The sequence below is a fragment of the Sceloporus occidentalis genome, unplaced genomic scaffold, assembly GCF_023333645.1.
Source record: "Sceloporus occidentalis isolate IW3139 unplaced genomic scaffold, rSceOcc1.0.p SCAF_6, whole genome shotgun sequence".
NCBI classification, from domain to species: domain Eukaryota; kingdom Metazoa; phylum Chordata; class Lepidosauria; order Squamata; family Phrynosomatidae; genus Sceloporus; species Sceloporus occidentalis.
Genome location: NW_028316986.1, coordinates 62625332 through 62641119, shown reverse-complemented (window position 1 = coordinate 62641119; position 15788 = coordinate 62625332). Strand labels below are relative to the sequence as shown.

Below are 15788 nucleotides of genomic sequence, written 5' to 3'. Positions count from 1 at the left end.
AGAAAAGACCTGTTAAAACAATGGGAACTTGGCAAATCAACTTGGTCAATTGTTTCCTAGATTCAAATTATAAGAAAAAAAATTCAACAAAAGCATTAGGAAGATGTTCTTGATGGTAAGACATGTTCGACAGTGGAAAAAACTTCCTTAGAGAGTGGTAGATGTTTCTTTGGATGTCTTCAAGTACTGACAGGGGGTGGCCATCTTTCAGGAATGCTTTAGTTGTATTCCTGCATGACAAGGGGTTGGATTAGATGGCCCTTATAGTTCCTTCAGCCTCTAGTTCAATGGTGCCAAATTCCATACATGCAGCAAATATTCTCTAGGTGGGATTAAGAATTGGCTTTTGGCCAATGGGATACTAAACTATAGGGCCCAGACAGACAGGCCAAAATAAAGCTGCTTTGTGTCACTTTGGAGATATGCTGTTTAAATGACACATGCATCTTAAGAGACCATAGGTTGTGCCAAAGCTGCGCTCCAGTCCTTAGGACTTCCGGCCTCTAAGGATGCATGCAGCATTTAAACAGCATACCTCCAAAGTGACCCTAAGCAGTTTTATTTTGGCCTAGATTATCAATGGTGCAAGTGTAGCAAATATAGAAGGATCTTTGGTGGGTAGGGGCCCAATGTTTTTGTCTGGAATAATAGACATGCACAATACATACACTTCAGAATTTGACAGACAAAACTGGTATGTGGCCAGACAGCATAAGAGTGTGGTCAAGATGGCAAATAATACTGAAGAACACACAAGAACACACACAAGAGGAATAGCAAAATAAGGACTCAGCAAATGCAAATGGGAAACCATTCAGAGTCAGGGGCTTTCCCAACAGATAATGGCGGGTTACAGACCGCCGAAATGTGGCGGTCTGCTGCCGCCGCTGGTTGCTGTATCTGAGAACTGCAGCAGCCAAATGGCGCGGTTCCCGGACGCAGCAAAGAAGGAGCGCAAAAATCAAGTTCCTTCTTGCTCCCCGGAAAAGACGCCACAAGATGCTAGTTGCGCACTCGCGGCATCATTTCCAGGGCGTGATGTGTGGACGCAGAGTGTCCGTTACGTCAAGATGGCGGCGGCCGTGTGGAACGGCCGCCACCATTTGTTATGGACTCAGTCCGTGGTAGGGTTAGGGGCGTCTGGAAGAGACGCCCCTTTCTAACCCTAGCACGGACTGAGTCTGTCCTAGGGTGCCCGTTTATAACGGGCCAATGATCACCAATTAGCAGACATTAATTCTCTTTTGCATTAGCCTCCCAGCCTGAGGCCAGCCATCAGCACAGAACAATACACATACAAATCACTCCTGCATTCCCAGGCTCACACAGTATATATAGACCCACATTTTCCAGGCAAAGCATTCTCTGAAGATGCCAGCCACAGCTGCTGGTGAAATGTCAGGAAGAAAATTTTCTAGAACATGGCCACATAGCCTGAAAAACCCACAAAAACTCACACAAAATAAGAGTGGCTGCAGGAGTTTGGATTTGACTGAGCCTATTGGGAAAGGCAGGATTCCACCACCTCCTTCTGCTTTTTCCCACAGGTTAATGGAGTGCAAACTATTTCTGCACATTGAATTTAGTTTGCAGCAACTGAAGTAAGCTGAAGACAAAAGAGGAAAGGGGTGTGTGTGTGTGAGAGAGAGAGAGAAAACAGAATATATTAAAAGCAGCTGAAGAAGTGGGATTAATCAGGACAACCCTTGTCAAATTGGAACAACTTGGGAATATGCACAGAAGCTTGTGATATTGTCAAGAGAGAAATGCTCTTGGGAAGAGGAGATGTATTGATATCTCCACAAGGATTGATATCCTTTACCACCCACTTCATCCCATTTTCCGGAAACAAAGGGAGTGACTTCTGGTGTCATGTCTTTGAAATTTGGGCCTCTGTTACAGCTAGTGAGGGCATGTTCAGAGCCATTGCTTCCCTTGGGCTTGAAATAACCTGAGAGAGAGCTTCGCTTAGCCTTTCAGTGATGCATGAAGCTGGCATACCAACAAAGGAGCTTGCTCACCTGCACAATGGAGACCCTGATCTTGGATCTGATCTTGCTCCACTACAAAGATTACATCAAAGATAAATTTGGCCTAGTTTTAAGATGCAGGGGGAGATTTCTTTTGGTCCCACCACCATCACAGGTACAGGTGGTAAGGACACAGGATAGGGCCTTTTCAATTGCTCCTCTCAGATGGTGGAATTCCCTCCCATGGGAAGCTAGTTTTCTCAGCTCATTTTCCACCAGCAAACAAAGAACTTTATGTTTATTCAGACCTATGAAAGTTAACTGAAGAAGATATTTAACCGGGGTGCATTGTATTATTATGATTATTATTATTATTCCTTTTTAAAAAATAAACATTTTCAATTTGTTGTTCTTAACTGCCCTCAAGTTGGTCTCAATTCATGCCCTGTGGATAAGACATCTCCAAGACTCCCTGTCCTCCACTGCTCATATCTATGATCTCCCTAATAGAGTCCATCCGTCTAGCATGCACCCTCCCTCTCTTTCTGCTTCCCTCTACTTTTCCTAGCATTATTGTCTTCTTCAATGAGTTCTGCCTTCTCATGATGTGACCAAAATATGACAGCCTCATTTTAGTTATCTTGGGCGGTATCCAGACCGGTGCAAAGCACCGGCCTAGATACGTACTAGCTCCTTCTGCTGTGCGTATCACTGGCATGGCCTTTAAATGGCCGCGCCAGTGATACAGAGAGAAAGGGGCCAAGCGGCCCCTTTGTCCCTTTCCCCACTGCTGTCAGGTGTAAGGACACCCCTTACCAGGCCGCGGGGAAGTGGCATTTTGCTGCTTCCCTGGGGCCAGGAAAAGTGGCAGATCAGGGCCTCCGGGGCTGCTGCTGTGGCAGCTGAGGCCCCGATCCTTTGGGGAAAGGGATGGGTGCAGGCCAAAGGGGCGGTCTGTATCCTGCCTTGGTTTCCAGGGAGGTTTCCAACTCAATCTGTTCTAGGACCCATTTGTTTGTCTTTTTGGCTGTTCACAGAATCCTTAGAATTTTAATACAATTGTTTAATGTTTAAAACTTTTTTAAAATCAGTTGTTTTAATTATATGTATTTTAATTAAAATTGTGAGATGCCTTAGACCCATACTAGGAGGAAGGCAGATTATAAATAAAACAAATAAAACAAAAACAAATACAACACAATGGAAGGGAGAGTACAAACTGGCACAGCCCTGATTCTCCCCTCCACCCCATCCCAGACTGAATGTTTTGTACATGGCTTTGTGGCTCTCTAAATGAAATATTCTGATATTTTTAGAGATTTAAATTTATCCCCATAGAAAAAGTGTGATCTATTTTCTTAATGACCTTCTAACTAGACCATACATATAACCTCTCCCGCATACCTGTGGCACTGAAAGTAGACAGACTGGTTACCATTGTGTTTTCCATATATTTTCTTATCTCATACAGGCATTCAAACAAAAGTGTTCTGTTGCTCCTTAATTCATTCTTAGGCAGTCTTAACAAACTTGAAGATTTAGTACAGAAGCCGTGCTATATTTCTTGTGTGCCAAAGTTAACATTTTTGACAGGAGTAGGGAAGCTCAAAGGAGATACTAAAAAGAATACAAACTCACTGTATGCATTCTGTGTAATGTCTTCCCTTTGGACAACAGATTAGGTCTACACAAATCCATATTCCATAACTATGTTCATATTGAGATATTATTTCTATGTGTCTTTTCATGATCAAAGTGTGTCACAGTAACATCGGGAAAGTTCCACATTGAAATATAAGACGATTTTTTTATTGCAAAGCATAACTAAATTTAAGTACGTAGTTGTATAAACATCAGCATTGGTTGAAAAAGACATGAATAGAAAACATTGGTTGAAAAAGTCATTAGTAAACATACACCAGCTTTTAAAATGTTTAGTTACCATTTATTGAGTGTATCAATAATAATTCAGGCAAGGTTTTTCCTCCTGGGATGGACACCAACTCCAAAATGATATGAACTCTTCATAAATTTCATTATTGTAACAGAGTCTACAGTTTTGCAACCCTCATCCTTCCTTTGGTCATCAATAATTTGTCCAAGTGTTGTTGTTTTTTTAAATTTTGTTGCTTTGTTGATTTTATTTTGTTTTGTTTTAAATTCTTTATTTGATTGTATTGCACATAATTCAATAATAATTCATACAAAAGACTTTTAGAAGGAAAAGAGAGGGGCTACCATAACTCACTGGAAATAGTTTCATCTAATGTTTCAGATAGTCATATAAAATCCCCCCTTTTCCTGCCCTATTCTCTCCCCACCCCCTGTTTTTAGCATGGTACACTGAGTGGTTAGCTGAGGCTGTGCTCCCAAGTGGGCAGGTTTTAGTCTGTTTTAGTCTGCTTACATGCAGATTTTCTCTCTCTCAAAAATCCCTGTTTTATAAGGGGTCTATGCTATGGCACATTATCCATTGATTTATGTTACTGTTGAAGTAATTTACTGAAGAACCATTTTGAGCAAAACCAGCCATATTTTTCCCCTTTTCTTCTTTATTTTTCTTCATACTTTGATCTTTATTGCTTGGTGTTTTTGTCAGATTGATAAATCAGAATTTGGAACAATTTTTAAATAGGAATAAGTTATTTTCACTCTCACTTTCTCCTTCAAAAATAGTGTGTTACAGGTAATTACATTCCATATATGTGATTCTTGTAGTTTTACGTCAACCCACATTGATTGATTGATTGAAATTTTATTTCTATACCGCCATTCCCACGATCACGGCGGTTCACAAACAGTGCAAATACAATACAATACAAATCAAAAGAAAACAAGTTTAACAATGAAAAGTACCCCAGATAAAACCAAGCATAGCTATACATCATTAAAATCCATCATAAAATGAATTAAAAATTACTAATCAGTCTAAAAATACAATACAATACAATCCACGATACATAGAGGAAAAACAATCAGGACATGTGAGGGAAGGCTTGACAGAATAAAAAGTTACTAGCTTTGACAGAGAAAGGAATGTGGATCAATGTCATGTGTTCACTCAAGTCCTTTCCCTTTGGATCACATCTAGACAAAGTATGGGCTGTTGTGGTGAGTCCAGAACATCCACCCCAACGTCCACCATACTTGGGTACCCTCAACTCTTTATTTTTTAAAAGTGAACTGACCAGAAGATTGCTTCTGAGATTGATTGTTTGTTTGTTTTGAAGGGATGTGATTCCAGGAGGCCCCAAAAGATGGAGCCCTAAAATAGCATCAGAATGGACAATTACATTCCTGGAGACTTCTAGGTTTATAATAGTCCAATAATGGAAGAGGCTCAGGAAGCACTTCAGCATCTTGTCAGGCTATCAGGTTCCTACCCCTTCTCTAACTCATCTGCGACTGGATGTCCAGATTGGAATTTGCAAGGCTAGATTATTATTATGGTTATCATCAGGAATTTGGTGGATGACTGGGAAGGTGCTGTTAGTGGAGAAGGTGACAACAGGATAGGTTTGAACTGCATATTTTTGAGTCAGTATTAAAGCTCTTCAAATCAACTATGAAGAATTCATCTCACCTATAGAGTCCTAAATGGACTGGTCCTGTTCTGTGTAATAGATAGTATCAAACTTTGGCCCAGATAACCTCTCCCCGGTAATTACTTTGTACCATTTAGAATCAACTGGTTTTCATGGGCTGTAATTTAAGTCATTGTTTATCAATGGTGATTTATGTCAAGAGTGGGCAATTGTGGCAGTCCTGCTGGTCATTTTTCTGCCCTGGTACCCTCCAGGGATCACAAAGATTACCAGAATTGTAGACAAATGAAAAAAGAAATACTCCACTTCCTGTTTTGAGAAATGTGATTCTTTTTTATGTTCATGTTAAACCGTGGGAGAGGTGCTCCTGCAACATATCTAAGAGGTGGATTACCACTAACCGAAAATTCTAGGAGAGAGAATTAATTCCTCTCATTTTTGGCCTCCAAAAAAGACAATCTGGGGAGTCTGGAGGAATCAAGGGGCAGATAACTGGGTGGAGGACACATGCAGCCTCTGCTACATCTTGTTGACTACTTTATGTTGTTTCAACCTGATGTTTCTGCTGCTGAGTTTTTTTTTTAAGGTTATCTTACTTACATGATGGAAAAATACGTAAAAAAGTAAAGTATAGGAAAGTAAAGCGAAGAAATATGTTTTCACCAGGAAAATTATCACCCAGGTTCTGGAAGGCTGCGTGGATTGTGGAAAAGAAATGGGAACTTTTAAAAAGCAAACATTTGAAAGAAAACCTGGAGGAACCTGATTGTTTTAGGAAACAGTACATTCACATTCTTTTAATCTAACAGTCTGTCTTGGACCCTGCTTGGTGCAATCAGAATCAACATTTCTTTATTTATGTGTTCTTTTATTATACTGTAACTACAATTATGTTTGGGACCTGTAGGGGGGAAATGTGATGAGTCCCAGACACTGTATTTTATCACTGCATGCTTTACAGCAATGAAAAACAAATGAGCATGAATTATATTGTCTCTAATCTTGAGGTATATACACAGAAACATTTAGCAACAGTGAAGGGTACTAATTTATAGACGATCAAGCAATCTGATGTCAGGATTCTGTCAGAGATTGCCAGGGGAAATGCTAGTTTAGGTTTGCATTGGGTCACATTTTGCCTTGCAGGTATGTATAGCAAATAGAAAGCACAAGGCAACTCTAACTGATGAAAAGGAGGAAACAAGGGGCAAGGGGTTGCACTGGAACATAATTACTGCGCCTTTATTTCAAAGAAAGCTTAACGTTGTTCACGAAAAAGTAGTAAAAACAATTAGTTTAAGACATAAATCACCATTGATAAACAATGACTTAAATTCCAGACCATGAAAACCAGCTGATTCTAAATGGTACAAAGTATTTACAGGGAAGGGGCAATGAATAAAATATTTAAAAAGCATATGAAATGAAAAAAACCCTGCTAACAATTCCATATTCCTGTCTGCAGAGCAAGATCTTTACCTATATTTTGAAATGTCACAGGGTCATACTCTCATGGATCTTCTTAAGGAAGGAATTCCAGTGTTTCAATAGAGGGGACTTTCCATTGTATTCTTGCCAATTCAATTTTCCTGAGGAGATGAAACTCAGGAAAGAGTCCAACCCATCCATTTTTGGTAGGTGACTAGAGCATTATGGGAAGGATCCTACTGAAGTTACAAAGGCTGTACTGATTTACAAGCACCTATCACCATCCTGCATCATGTTCTGATGTTAGTTGTCATTCTATGCTATTGGTCACATGGGCTTACTTTGACCAAACCATGTCAAAAAGTAAATGACTTTAGTTTGCAAAATTTGCAGTTTTCAAGGGCAATCTTGATTAAAATGCATTATGGATTGCCAGGAACTCTTTATCCTCTAGGACATTGTCAGCGTTTCAGAATGAACTGATGACAAGCACTTCTCCTACCTGTTTCATGGGAAAAAGCTCAGTATGTGAATGCATGACCCTGAGGCTATAAAGCTGTTCCTTATAAGAAAATATGAGATCATCCTCTCCCCCTGGATCACATGGGACTGTAACTGTCATTACTTCCATATTAGCTAGATTCAGCCTTGATTTAATACTGTCCAGTCTATAACACCTGCATGTACTAATTCAAAATTAAAACTCTCATTTCATGCATCAGACAAGAAATGAAAAATAAAATTTGGCAATATGAAAAACATTATAATCTAAACCTTTCAGCAGATTCACAAAAATGTTAAATAGTACTACAGCATAATAGGATCCTTGTGATTACTACAGGTAAATCCCATGGAGTAGATCAGTCATCTGAAATTATTTTGAGGAGGGAGCAAAACCAAAAAAAAAAAGTTCCAAACCTCCATCAAATCTCACAGCTGGCTCTGCAAAATCAGATCGTCAAAGCCATGCTTTGATTCAGGACAATCAACAAGGTCGCACACTCTCTTGATCATCCTTCTCCCACTAAGTATGGCCTCACAGGCTCCTGTTTTTTAAAGGGAGCATGAGGTTATGAAATTAGTGACATTAGTGACTCAAGTGTCCTTGGTGGAAAAACCAAGAACCAACATAACTGAACATGGATAAAAATCTGACTATTTGCTATGTAGTGGTGATAGCAACAAAGAAATCATGCTTTTCTGCTGCCTTTGTGTCTCCACAGAGTAAATTAACTGAGCTCTTTCAAATGGTGAAAGGCCTGTTATGTTATGTGGCCCATGAAAAGAAAGAAAATGTAGAACAGCCAATGTGAAATTTGACATTTTGTGGAAAAATGAAGATCCCTTCTTACTTGGGTGCAGAGCTCTAGAAATAATAAGTTACAAGTATCTTGTTGTCTGTATTCAGTTATTTTGGGGATAATAAGGGTGTAACAAAAAAGAAGTGTAACACAGGAAAGTAAAGTTACGTTACTCTCTAATTAGTCACAGCTTCTAGTTGTTTCCAAAAGTTATTTGAAGTGCATTTGAAGATGCACATAGGAGGTTTACAAGAACTTTCACAGCTGATAAAGATCTAGTAGATGTAACTTTGGCCTCTTCTTCCCTAGCAAAAGTGGATATTTGCCATTTGTTTAGGTTGAGGATGTACAGTATGATTGGATGCCTAGAGACATGAGATTCACTAGATGGTTATTTTTGGTTAATAAAAGAACTTGGGGGGCTGGGGGGCTGGCCAAGTAATGGAAGTGATGAATGCCTTTTTGTAGTGAGATATGTTTTGAAAATTATAAGAAAATTGGATAAAGAACTTCAACAATTTATGATATCCAGGTGATACCATATGCACTAGCAGAAAATAGAAGTGTCCAGGAATAACAGAAGAAAGTCAAGGAAGAAACTGCAAAGGCAATTTTACAGTTGAACATTTTTTAAAAAATTAAATAATAATGACCACAGATGATATACATGACTTTGAAGAGACAATGAAGACACCAAAATAGTTCAAGATTTTCCATTTGTTGGCTTGGTCATTAATCAGAAAAGAGACTGCAGTCAAAAAATCAAAGAAGAGTAGATCTTGAAAGGCAGCAGTGAAGGAACTAGACCAAATCTGGAAGATCATTCTTAGGAAAAACATATAATTGAATATTAAAGTTAGGATTGTCCATGTCATTGTATTTCCCATCTCTATGCATGGTTGTGAAAGCTGCACAGGGAAAAAAGCTGATAGGAAGAAGATCAGTTCATTTGAAATGTGCATGAGAAAAGTTCTGTGGATACAATGGATAGCTAAAAAGACAAATATATGACTTCTAGAACAAATAAAGCCTGAACTCTTCCTAGGAGCTAAGATGACTAAACTGAGATTGTGGTATTTTGGGCATATCATGAGAAGACATGAGTGACTGGAAAAGACAATAATGCTTGGTGAGGTAGTAGACCACATTGCTGATAGACACAGCTCCTGACAGTAAGAGCTATTCGACACTGGAACAAACTCCCTTGGAGTGTAGTGGAGTCTCCTTCCTTGGAGGTCTTTAAACAGAGGCTGGATGGCCATCTGTCAGGGATGCTTTGATTGTGAGTTCCTGCATGGCAGGGGGTTGGGCTGGATGACCCTTGCGGTCTTTTTCAACTCTATGATTCTAAACACACTGCAGAATAGTCCAGTTTGAGACCGCTTTAACTGCCCTGGCTCAGTGCTAGGGAACACAAGGAATTGTAGTTTATTGTGTCCCCAGAGCTCTCTGACAGAGAAAGGCTGAATGTCTCACAAAACTACAGTTTCTGGGATTTGGTAGCCCTGGGGCAGAGCAGTTAAAGCAGGCTCAAATTGGATTAGTTCTGCAATGTGTTTTGGACCTCAGCCAAGGAAACCACACCCATGAGTCTTCAAGATCTTAGCAGGGCTGTCAAAGATGAGGTGTTCTAGACCTCTCTCATTCATAGGATCACCATAAGTCAAGGTTGACTTGGGGCAGTTAACAACAACAGTGATCTGATCTTGTCTAAAAGAAGTGGTGGTGAGACAGAAAAAAAAGCCAAGACCTCGCATGCCCTGACCCTGGACCGAACTGACTTCTGTGGACTCTGGAATCCTGACCTTGGCTTTGTTATTGGTGTGCTTCTTGTGGACTAATGGAAAGGTCTATAGACTGCCTTTTAGCTCCTTTCTTGCTACAAAACCCTTATCAGCGTTTGTTTGGACTTGTGCTGGCCGTAGTCCAGGACAGATACTTAGGTCCGAGGTCTACTTTGGTTAACTTGGTGGATGATCTGTGCTAGTAATGGAGAAAAGGGAGAATTCTTCTGGTTCTGCTGGAGCTCAGTGAGCTTCAGTACCACCTACAATAGTGTTTTTCAGAACAGATTTTCTTGGATGAGAATTAGAGGTTCTATTTTATAGTGGTTCTGGTTTAGAAGGTGATTCTGTGAGCCTTCTTTTTGATATCTTAACTGTTCACCTGTAATATCCTCTCAGAGGTCAATCTTGTGCTCTATGTTATTTCACTTATACATGAAACTGTCAGTATCCACAAGTGGGATTTTCTTTAACAAAGATGACTCTGTGCTTCCACAAAAGCCTCCATAACAAGAACAATTTCTGGGTTGGATTTTTGGAGTTTGGAGATTCAGTTCTACAAATGCGCTAGTGATACTGACCTCTATTACTCCTTTCCACCTTGAGGAATCTGCTTCAGATTCAAACTAGAGGCTTCCAAAAGTAATGTGCTGATCTGGGCAAACAAATGGACGATTAATCTAGGCAAGATAAAGGTGCTTCCAGTAAATCAAAGGGCACATTAAGAAATATGTCAGTCTGTGCTTGATGGGATTGCTGATTTTCAGTTAAGGTATACTGCTTTCAACCTTGACCCTGGATTCCCAGGCTTCTGTAATAACCAGAATCACATTTGCACAATTAAAGCTAGTGAGCCAGCTCACTCATTCTGGAGAAGACTAGTTTGGACATGGTGACATAATACAGTTGCATTACTGTAGTACTGTCAGCGAGACTTCATTTGGTCAAAATCCTGTGGTTAAATTGCTGACTTGTGCCTTATGTCCCCATTCCGGGGAAAAGTGGGACCCATACAAACATGCATTCATGATGTGACCAGCTAGAATGGACTTAGAATGTTGTGCCAATATTCAAAAGCAAAATCTGAAGGGAGAAGTCATTCAGGACGGAAACTAAATTTAAAACCAGAAAGTTGGAGGAGCATTTCCCTTTCCCTATCTTCACTGCCCCCCCCCGCCATTTATTATTTTAAAATTTTCCCTATCAAGAGATTTCAATGATAGAAGTAAGATATATAAGCATCAATGGTAGTGAAAATCCAATATCCACACATTATCCAGTTTCCTGTCATCCAGTCTGCTGGACATCATTGCAATCTGAATTCTACTCCTTTCTGCATTCATTAAAAACAAACATTGTCTTGTTTTTGAAAGAAAACACAGTGAAGCTTTTAAAATAATTCTATATTGCATTCCATCCTGCTTGTGTGTGTGTGTGTGTGTGTGTGTGTGTGTGTAATTTTTTCCTTATCTTTGATATTGTTGAATTATATTAAAATTATGTCCTTTGTTTTAGATTATCATAATCATTCCCCTTGTACCCACTTTTTAAGTCAGAAGGGTTGAAATTACTATTTGTGTGATGCTAAATACATGAGGTGTTTTTTTTGTTTTTGTTTTCATGTGGTGTAGTATAGACATTGCTTCAGGATGAGAAAAACGTATTTATATAAATTTTAGGCATCAATGAACAAAAGGTTTAGCCCTTCTTTGGTGTCTTGATGGTCACCAATCTATGGACTGATCAGGTTAAGTGAAGCCTAAGCAGTGAGGTCTCATGTTTGATGGTGTACATGTATGTGCTTTACTGTAACAAACTTGCAATTTTGATGATTTTTTAGTATGACAGTGAAACACTTATGTCTGATCTTTCCCTTTTGCCATATTCATTGGATCCTATGTGAGTTTTCTAGAGGGGAAGGGCATGAATTTCTTAACATTTGACATTTGGTTCCATCATGGCCTTAGATGCAGCACTTTCCATGGCATTAAAAACTAGTGGGGTCATTAAAAAAAAAACTATTGTACTTAGTCTTTACCAGTGGATTATTATCTTGATATGTAGTCCTCAGTATCTAATCTTTTCACTTTTGTCTGTCTTTTCCATAGCTGTTGTGAACTTGGACAACTCTGTGGTTGACTTAGAGACTCTTCAAGCCCTTTATGAGAATGTGAGTAACAAGGCAAAAATACACATTTACTAGGTATATGCTTTTAAAAAATATTTTGGCTGAAAACAATTGGTTGCCATGAATGTATTGCTGTAACAGGGCATTTTCAAAGTGCAAACTAAGTAGAAAACACCATATGGAAATTTAAAGAGTATCCACTGGGGTTTGATTCCAGGACCCTCCTTGGATACCAAAATCTGTGGATGTTCAAGACCACCCTTTACAAAGTGTGTACTTTACAAAGGAAGGAACTGGATTCATTTATATTTAGTTTATTTATATTTTGAGTGATGTTACTATGTAATATTTTACATTATTTTCAGTCTAAATGATAACCAACATTACCACACACTCATTCACTGTAAAATTAGGCAAACAAATAGAGAGTTGACAGTTCATAACCAATATTACTATATCATTGGAGTGTTTATCCACATTGTTGTAGCTTCCTGCCCATGTTTGGAGGCACGCAGGTGGCTTTGGAAGAAACCATGGTGTTAATTCATGGTTTGAAGTTGATTTATTATCTTGGTTTAACCTGAAGCAAGTAACTGTAGTTTTTCAATAGGAAAGTATGATCATATGATTAGACATTTTCTGATTCAAATATGATTCATACAAAAGTAGGAGGGAAGGCCTCTGCATGCAGGTGAAAATGTTTATATCTAAGCTTAATAAGTTGAGAAATGGCTGTTGAAACTCATTTGGGTTTTGTTGAGGCATCCCAGAAGTGATTGTATGAAGGCAGTGACATGGTTTTATTGTAACTGAGGTAGTGATGATTACATTTTATTCCTGTTTCTATTTTGGTATATTTATTTTAAAATTATGTGCCACACTTCCGTAAAACAGTACAAATGTGAACGAGGAACAGCACTCATAATAGTGATGTGAATGGCATATGGTGGTGAAATTGGTTAATGTTCCACTGTAACTGACATTGAACCTCTTCTTCACAGAGTGAGTGAGTCCATGAGAGATATCTATAATTTATTCTTGCTCAATGCAGCCACCCCTTCTTCAGCCAGATTGGGGCTGCGGCAACCTCATGCCACGGCCCTGATCAGGCCTCTGGAGGGTGCAAAAAGGAGCTGCAAAAAGTGGCTTCTTTTTGCACCCTCCAAAGGGTGCCATAGCCATGGCAGCATGGCTATATGGTGCCCCTTTGGTGCTGCATCATTTGGATGCAGTGCCGGAGGTGCGCCATGATGCTGCATGCCATCTGGCATGGTGTGTGGCATCATGATGCTCTGGGGGCAGAGTCAGAGTGTCCAGCATCAGGACACTGCACCCTGACAAAGTGCCGGTCTGTACAAGGCCTCAATCACTTCCCTTTTAAACACTGCTGTATTTTCTTTCTGGCACCTCACCGCTGGTTCTCATCAATCTGTCTTCCCATTATGTTTGTAAAATGAGGCATTGCAGAAGAGTGGTGACTAATTAACAGAGTGAGTGGGTATGGGTGAGGTTACTCCAAGGAAACAAGCATAGCAATATCATCACTGCAGGACACTGAATTATCACTAACCTTTAAAAGAAACTTTAAAAAATAAAAATAAAAATCCAAAGTAGACATTTGTGGGGAAACAGAAGGAGGCTGTGAGGACTAGAAGCAAAAAACACATCTGGAAACAAGGATGAGGGGAAGAAAGGACTGGACACCCCATCATAAGGAAGACACCCACAAATGTTTTGAAATAGGCCACTTTTATGGGCCATGTGAGTTGAACAGGACTATAACTGAGATTTTAAGTTACTTTTCTTAACAAAGAAAAAACTTAGAAAATGATTATGGGGCCCTGGTGGCACAGTGATTATATGCTAGTACTGCAGCCACAACATTGTGAGTTCAATCCTGCGGCACTCCAAGGTCAACTCAGCCTTCCATCCCTTTGTAGGTTAGTAAAATGAGTTCCCAGCTTGTTGGGGCAATTGGCTTACACGTAAACCTCTTAGAGACTGCTTAGTTCAGTATGAAGTGGTATAGAAATGTAAATAGTATTGCTAAAATGCTAATGATTAGCAAAATATTGTTTGAATCTTGGAGGAGAAAGTGTTAACTATAGCACAGAAACCCACCACAAGAGTGACCCATTTGGCTTGTCTAAATGAGAAAGTTTTAAAGGCCAGATTTGTTTCATCTCCATGATTTGAGGTAAAGTTTCATTAAAAGAACGTATGCCACAGAAATATCTTAGAGAAGAAATAGTTCAGTTTAAAAATAGTAAATCCTTTCAGAACATGGATAGTATTATAGGAAAGAACTGGGGGAAAATTGTGATATTTTGATGTGGGTGGAAATTAAAAAAAAACACTGAAATTTAAAAGAAATTCTAACAAATCCCTCCTAACCTTTTTACTCCTGAAATAAAAATTTGAGAAAGAATACTGAACACAGGAACAGCTATGTGATATATACATTCAATATTCCTTCCATAAAGCAGTATGATTGGATAGCTCAGGTTGGAAGCATTCATGTGATTGGAAACTAGAGGTATCAATCATGAGGTGAAGTTCCTTTTCCTCTCTTCTCCATTTCTGGCATTTTCTATGGAGTCTCTGGGTAGAAATGTGTAGGCTTTTGCAGATACACTCTCTTGGTATCTGTGTCATTTGCCAAATGGCTAGTGGAGTTTGGGAGAGCTGAGATTTGATTTGGTCTATTCTGGATAACTCTCACTTTGATTTGTGTATCGCTCAAATCTTTCTGCATTGACCCAGTTCAGTAACAAATATAGAATTCGGCTGAACCCACTGTATAATTACAACTGATACCACTTTTGAAAGGTGAAGCCAATGAAAAATTTGATCTACAGTTGTCTACCACCAACATCATCTCTGTATTTATATTCATTGTGCTATGAATATGATGGCTCTCATAATAATTGTCTTAATGCAGCACTCCCATTAGCAGTGTTAAAATGATGGGGTGGAAACATCCCTGTTTCCCTTTTTTAATTAACCACCACTTACTTCCCTGGTTGTCTCCAGAACAAGAGAAAATCTTTTATTTTTTAGGTGTAGCCTGAATAGAATCACAATATTTTTGTACTTCACATTTTAACATTCCTTATCAACTGACATGGCCATTTCCTGTTACTTTTCACACACTGCATTAATTGTCAGATCTGAAAATTCTTTTTATTACTCAGTTGAAACATTGCGGTGCTAGTTCTCAGACTTTCTATTTGATCTCTGAAACATATGGGAACATTTGTTTTATGATCTTTCTTCAAAATGTAATCACTTTTTGCTGATTACATATGTTTGGCATGGTGCTTTCCCTTCAAGATGGGAAAGACGTTTGGGCAGTCTCCAAGTCTAAACACACCCTAATTTCAAAAGCCAGAATCCTGAGGGCTCAATTCCTGTTTACTGAAGAATTAAAGTCTTGTTAAACTGTATAGTTGCTAAATACATCTTAGTCAATTTTTGTTTTGTTTTCCTGTAAAAAACAAACAAACCCCAAATCATACAATTTATTTAAGCATATTGACCTGTATTATTTTAGGATAGTGAGAAATGTTATTGCATAAGAAGACAATTAATAGTTCTCTCTTTTATCCTTTGGTCCATATGTATGTTCTGTA

At 39.0% G+C, this 15788-nt stretch overlaps 1 protein-coding gene across 1 annotated transcript in view; it reads left to right on the top strand.

Annotated features, from left to right (window-relative positions):
• The window catches only part of FMN2 (formin 2), a 231538-nt gene that overhangs the window by 125607 nt on the left and 90143 nt on the right, over nt 1-15788 (top strand). Inside the window, exon 8 of the mRNA XM_089529847.1 lies at nt 12137-12198. Within this exon, the coding sequence (XP_089385973.1) occupies nt 12137-12198 (62 nt within the window). The remainder of the gene's footprint in view (nt 1-12136; nt 12199-15788) is intronic.